A 6,635-nucleotide genomic window follows, 5' to 3' on the forward strand; every position below is an offset into this window, starting at 1 on the left:
ATGATTTCACCAACGTTTTCGTTGACAGATTCTTCTATGTTTTCTCAGGTTATGAATGCTTAGTGATACATGCTTCCGCACTCTTTTGATACTTGCTTGGATGTCGAGTATACATGCACTTTGGAGCATCTTTTGAACTTATTTAAACTGTGTCGCATAGTTTTCATTTGTACTTATAACGTTGTAACTTAACTTATGGTCAATTATCTTTGTAAACTTTGAAACAATCTTTACACTTGAATGGATGCGACATATTTTGGGTCAAACGTCTGTTTTAAAGACTTATGACCAGGTAATGGGACCTACGTAGTCGACGCCGTCACTTGACGATTTGTCGGGGTCGCTACATATATACAGCAGTTTCTGTTTTAACAGAGCAGTTTTATGTGTCGCATGAGGACGCAAGATACACCTTGCGTCCTTGCGTGTGTCGCAAGGATATCCTTGCGTCCTTGCGTGTGAACCGTGGGTTATACTTGTTACAGGCGCAAGAATCATGCTTGCGTCCTTGCGTGTATCGCAAGTTTACTCTTGCGTCCTTGCGTCTATTCGCAAGATGATCTTTGCGTTCTTGCGTCTAGACGCAAAATGACTTTTGCGTCCTTGCGTCCTTTTGTTTTTACTAATATAACTTCATTTCAGGATGATTGTCCGAAGAGAAAAAGACCTTTTCGTTCCCTGCACCCATCTGAGACAGAGAGAGGTTGTCAATGGTGGATCCAGAGTTCCTCTTACTTTCAAGGAGATGTTGTTGAAGACGAGAAAAATACACAAGATGATAATCAAGTTGAAGAGGAATTGGGTGGCAGTTTGAAGGAATTATTGCAGGAGGAGTCAGAGCAGACCTCGGACCCTCATCCAACACAAAAAGGCAACAAATTGCAGGAATTGTTGCGTATGGTTAATATGTTGACTAAGAGGGTGGATGATCAAGAAAAGGAGTTGGCTGATTGTAAAAAGAAGCTTGATGATCATGAAAAACGTTTGAAAGAACAGGAACACCAGGAACATCAGGTAAACTAGGCGCAAGTTTTTTTTGCGACCTTGCGTCTTGCCTGTTATGTTGGCGCAAGGTTTTACTTGCGTCCTTGATCCTGATGTTATATCAGACGCAAGTTCCATCTTGCGTCCTTGCGTCTTTATTGTAATTTTGGGCGCAGGTTGTACTTGCGTCCCTAACTCAGATGCAAGGACTTATTTGCGACCTTGCGTATGGCTACTTTTCTTATTTTTTGCGTTTTGTTCATTATAGTATGTTGATAACGAGGATGCATATGTGGATCCTCGATCTTTCTCTGACAATGATACATCTCCGAGGGTTGTTAGACGTGGGAAAAGAGAAAGAAGGCCCACTCATTTTTTAAATTCCCCTTTCACAACACCGGGCTACAGAAAACCATTGGAGAAGGTATATCTATAACATTCACCAGACGCAAGGTTTTCCTTGCGTCCTTGCGCCTGATGTTTATAAGACCTTGCGTTTTGCATCTTGGTATACGCAAGATATATCTTGCGTCCTTGCGTATGTTTGCTGACTCATATATTATATACAGTTGTCTGACGAAGTAGCTTCTAGAGTAAAAAGGCTGAAAGTTTCTCATCAAGGGACTAAAGAAGTTGAGAATGTGTTGCCAATGGAAACTGAAAAGCCTACTGAAAAAGGGGCTGAAAAAGCTGTTGATAAACAAGATGAGAACGTGGCTCTGGTGTCTGAGGAGATTGAGCAAGGAGTTGATTTGCCATTGGTTAATGAAGCAGAAAAACAAGCAGACCAGCATGATGTTAGTGAATGACGCAAGGATCACCTTGCGTCTTTGCGTCTTCTTCATTGTTGGACGCAAGGATTACCTTGCGTCTTTGCGTATACTTCACTGATGGACGCAAGAACTGTATTGCGTATTTGCGTTTGCATTACACCGACGCAAGACAATTCTTGCGTCTTTGCGTCTTTATTACTAATTTTTTTTTTTTCAGAAAAAGGAAAGGAAGAGAAAAAGGAAGGAAAAGGATTGGGTTGGTGAGGAGGAAATTTGGTCAATGGTTGATAAATTTATAAACGATCAAGGAACTTTGCAACCACCACCACCAAGTGCATGGAGAGATCAAAGGAAGCATGTGGGGCCAGCAAAAGATTTGAAATCACTAATCCTCAATAAGCAAGATACGCGTTGCATGTTCATTTTCCAAAATGAAACCTTCCTCTTCCTTGATACTGAGTTTTGGAAACGTTTATTGGGAATTGCATTTTCTGGTTATTTGGAAAACATAGTAAGTTTGTTAATAATTATAAACTTATGCATGTTTTGTTTTGTTTTGTTTTTAGCTTTATAACATTCATAATCAACTTGATCTGATTATAGCATATTGATGGATGGGCTACCTTCCTGTTGAGATTTCGGCAGAGGTTTCTGCCCCGAGCTAGCCAGATGTCCTCGAGTCCTCAGTTTCCGATTGCAGATTATACATGTAGTTCTCGATGGACGATTATGCCATTGGGTTTCCTCAATCAACTGGAGAAATTCAAGTCCTTTTATGATGATGACACTCAAAATGAGGAGGAGAAGAGGGATACATCTAATCCTGAAGCAGAGGGGATCATTAAATTCAATCCCCCAGATTATATGTATTTGATTGGTCTTGGGGATGGTAGTGATGACCTTTATCCATCCTGGGCTGAATGTGATAAGGTTAGTCCTTTTTTTTTTATATAAACTATACATTTTGAGTAAACTGTAATAGGCGCAAGACAAATCTTGCGCCCTTGCATCCGTTCGCAAACACTCTCTTGCGTCCTTGCGACCCTCGCAAGATTAACCTTGCGTCTTCATTATGGACGCAAAGTAAAATTTGCGTCCATGCGTCCACCCGCAAGTTAGACCTTGCGTCCTTGCTCCTGACGCAAGGTCTACCTTGCGTCCTTGCGTGTCTCGCAAGGTCAACCTTGCGTCCTTCCTTCTTGACTTTTTATGTTTCTTTTGTTGCAGATTTTGATTCCAGTACATTTTTCAGATCCTGAACATTTTATACTACTCACTTTGAACTTAGATGAACAGAGAGTATTAGTCTATGATAGTTTAAAGGGTTGTTTGAAAAAAGGTCAACTCGAGGCTGTCTTCAAAAACTTATCAGACAACTTGCCGTTATATTTGAAGGCTATTGATTACTTTAACAAGAAGCAGGACTCACAAATTGTTGACTATTATGAGAACAGAGAAGATGTAGAGTTGATGATCGAGGATGCACCGTATGTGCCAATGCAGAGTGGTGGCCATGGTGATTGTGGTGTTTGGGTCTGCCTTCATATGGAGAGGATAGTTTTTGGTTGGGATCAGATTGACAACATTGGAGACCCTAAAAAGGCTGCTAAGGACTATAGAATTCGAATGGCAAGAACATTCTTCCGTGCACGCTTTGATACACAGGAACCACCACCACCAGAGGACCCAGAGGACCCAAAGGTTGTTAATTAGTTAACTTGTAGATGTAATTATTATACAGTTTTTAGGTAAAACATGTAATTTTTGTATGTAAATAATCTGGGACAGACGCAAGGACTTTTTTGCGTCCTTGCTTCTGGTTTTTTGACAGACGCAAGGTGTTGTTTGCGTCCTTGCGTCTCTTTAAATGGCTTACGCAAGGTTTTGTTTGCGTTCTTTCGTATGTTTGAAGGAACGCAAGGTTTTGTTTGCGTTCTTGCGTATGTTTGAAGGCTTACGCAAGGTTATGTTTGCGTCCTTGCGTCTCTTTAAAAGATATACGCAAGTTGATGTTTGCGTGCTTGCGTATGTTTCATGACATACGCAAGGTTTTGTTTGAAAAGTTGCGTCTTTTTTAAAGACAGACGCAAGTTATTGTTTGCGTATTTGCGTGTGTTTGATGACATACGCAAGATTTTTCTTGCGTTCTTGCGTCTCTATGTAGGTCAATTTATGACACATATTTAAACAACTAACTGAGACTGATAAACAACAAACTGAGACTGATAAACAAGCAACTAATTCTGGTCCCCTAATTCTGGTCTAAATCGTACGTTTGATAAAATTGAGACTGATAAGCTTGCGAAGGTTCGACTTTCTCTTTCGACTTTGACTTTGATTTTGAGGCTGTTTTTTTAACCCTCTGAGAAGTAGATTCACCGGTTAGGTCATAAGAAGCGCTACATGTTGTTCGGTTATGACCTGCTTGCTTGCAACGAGTACATGTTCTTACTTTCTTTTCAGTTTCTTCACCTTGAGATGGAATCCGATCGGTACTTTTTGGGCGTCCAGGTGCTCTTTTCTTTTGAATTGGGGGCTTTACGATTTTCAAGATCTTGGGCCCTGGATCGGACCATTCGGATCGATGGGGCAAAGGAAGGATGTGTTCGGAATATGTATTTATATAAGTTTGAGACAAGAACCAATGTGATACATAACATGTAACATCTTCCACTCCGAAGAGTCGTGCTGCTGCCAATACATGTCCGCAAGGTATGCCTGATAATTGCCATTGCCCACATGTACATGTTCTATCTTCTAGATTAACGAGGCCGTTTTTCCTTCCATCACGCACCTCTATTAGATTGTTTGTCGATGGAAATGCTTGCCATCTTCTTGATTTGTTCGTCCTCTTACCTAATTTACGTTCAACATATGGAGTAACCGTTGAAGTGAGACTAACTGCTTTGTTGTGATGTTTGAAAAACCAATCCTGTATAGAAGCGCGAAAAAATTCCAATAACATGCAAACTGGTAGTTTGCGAGCATGTTTGGATAGAGCGTTAATAGACTCTACACTGTTGCTAGTAAGGTATGCATACCTAACATGACCAGCATGACTTCTGGACCATTTGTTGAAACCAATGTCATTTAGATACTTGTGAGACGCTTTTAATCTTCGTTGAAATACACTAACATGATCTTGAAAATCTGACAAACGATAAGCCTTAACCATTTTCCAATAGTGCCATTCAAAATATTTGAATTTGTTGGACATCGTTTTTATGTTCATGAATAGATGACGTGCGCAAAAAGAGTGAAAGGCTTCAGGAAACACATTTGAAATACCATGTGCTATTGAAGGAGCACGATCAGAAATAAAGGTAATCTCTGACATACGATTACTCATACCACAACTTTCTAAATGATCTCTTAGATTGCCAAAAAACCATGACCAAACCTCATTTGTCTCGCCTTCACCAATTCCATAAGCCAATGGCAAAATTCCGTTATTGGCATCCATTGCAACAGCGACTAAATTTGTACCCAAGTATCCAGCTTTCAAATGTGCACCATCAACGATGATAATAGGGCGAACATTTTGGACAAATGATCGAATCTGCACGCAAACAAATCAAATGAGATTGCTATTAGTTTAAGATAAAACAATTGTAGGATGAGTGATACTTACAACTGCGCCAAAGGACATGTAACACATCACGAATCTATTTTCATTGTCAGTCACCACATTTGTCATGCTTCCTGGGTTATGAATCTTAATGTTATGAAGATAAATGGGAAGCATTCGGAACGAGTCATCCATACTGCCACGAAGCATCTCTATTGCATGACACTTGGCTCTCCATGCTTGATTGTAAGAAATGCTCACCCGAAAACGGTTGCCAACATCATCACGTATATCTTTTGGATTATAGTCTCGATTTGCAGCTTTGAACGATTCCATCAGAATACTTCCTAACACCTTTTTGGAAGCATGTTTATTATTTCCCATAATTTGGGTACGTGAGCATGTGTGTACGTCATGCAATTTCTTTACGATGAAGTTGTCAGTGTGGCGTATTTTGTATGCACTACATTTCCACTCACAATTTGGCAACATGCATTTAGCAGTGAATCGAGATTTGTCAGACTTTACAGGCTTAATTTGGAAGTTTTCTTCAAGACATTTTGTGTATAGATGGTTTACAAAATCATCCTTGTTTAAAAAAGTTTGTCGAACTTTAATCAAATCGGATACTCTATAACTGGTTGTTATTTGGCTCGTAGATTCAGTCTCTTGGTCATGCTCACTCAATAAAAGTGGCATATTCCAGAATACATCCTTTTTTTCTTCCTCTTCTTCATTTTCATCTTCATCTTGATCTTCTCTGTCATTTTCTTCCTCCGAAGCACTAGACGCGACAACTGATTCAAAAGGGTGATCTGTTTTTTTAATTTTACATACGTTCTCAACTCCATAGTTGAAGAAATCAAACTCTTCTGTGTTTGGAGGTGGTACTTCAGGTCGTGCTTCTTCCAAATTGGGTGTCTGAAGGTTTGTGCTCTCCTCGTTTGTTGGTAGGTTTTGTTGGACATCGTGTGTTGGTAGGTTTTGATGGACATTGTGTATTGGTAGGATTTGCACTGACTGTAAGTTTTCTGGGAGTTGATGCATTGTAACTTTGTCGACAATGTAAATATTAATAGGAGCATTTGATATTGCATGTTGTAGAAAATCACGAAAGTCTTCATAATCATCAGTAATATCAAAAACAAGATTATCGACAACATATCTCATTGAAACAGGAGCATTAGGTGGCAAATTAATTTTTCTAAGAACATTTTTTAACAATATTCTTCGAGTAATTAGTTTTTGGGGAGCAACTGGGAGTTTTAATCGTGTTCTAAAACAATCTAGAGGCAAATACATAGGTAAGT

General features: G+C 39.6%; 2 protein-coding genes across 2 annotated transcripts; one reads left to right on the top strand and one right to left on the bottom strand.

Annotated features, from left to right (window-relative positions):
* Window positions 1-588: 588 nt before the first annotated feature.
* LOC139865335 (uncharacterized) lies at window positions 589-3,537 on the top strand. Its single transcript, XM_071853626.1, has 6 exons — window positions 589-1,014; window positions 1,253-1,408; window positions 1,554-1,781; window positions 1,975-2,268; window positions 2,361-2,687; window positions 2,985-3,537. Exons 1-6 carry the CDS (start codon window positions 589-591, stop codon window positions 3,468-3,470), a joined length of 1,917 nt encoding a protein of 638 aa, XP_071709727.1. The 3' UTR covers window positions 3,471-3,537.
* A 403-nt stretch (window positions 3,538-3,940) lies between these two features.
* On the bottom strand, window positions 3,941-6,372 carry LOC139865494 (uncharacterized). The gene is made up of 3 exons (XM_071853637.1): window positions 5,389-6,372; window positions 5,158-5,316; window positions 3,941-3,958 (listed from the first exon to the last, which is right to left on the bottom strand). The coding sequence occupies exons 1-3, from the start codon at window positions 6,370-6,372 to the stop codon at window positions 3,941-3,943; spliced, it is 1,161 nt and encodes a 386-aa protein (XP_071709738.1).
* Between the last annotated feature and the right edge of the window lie 263 nt (window positions 6,373-6,635).

The sequence above is a fragment of the Rutidosis leptorrhynchoides genome, chromosome 1 (assembly GCF_046630445.1).
Source record: "Rutidosis leptorrhynchoides isolate AG116_Rl617_1_P2 chromosome 1, CSIRO_AGI_Rlap_v1, whole genome shotgun sequence".
Taxonomy (NCBI): domain Eukaryota; kingdom Viridiplantae; phylum Streptophyta; class Magnoliopsida; order Asterales; family Asteraceae; genus Rutidosis; species Rutidosis leptorrhynchoides.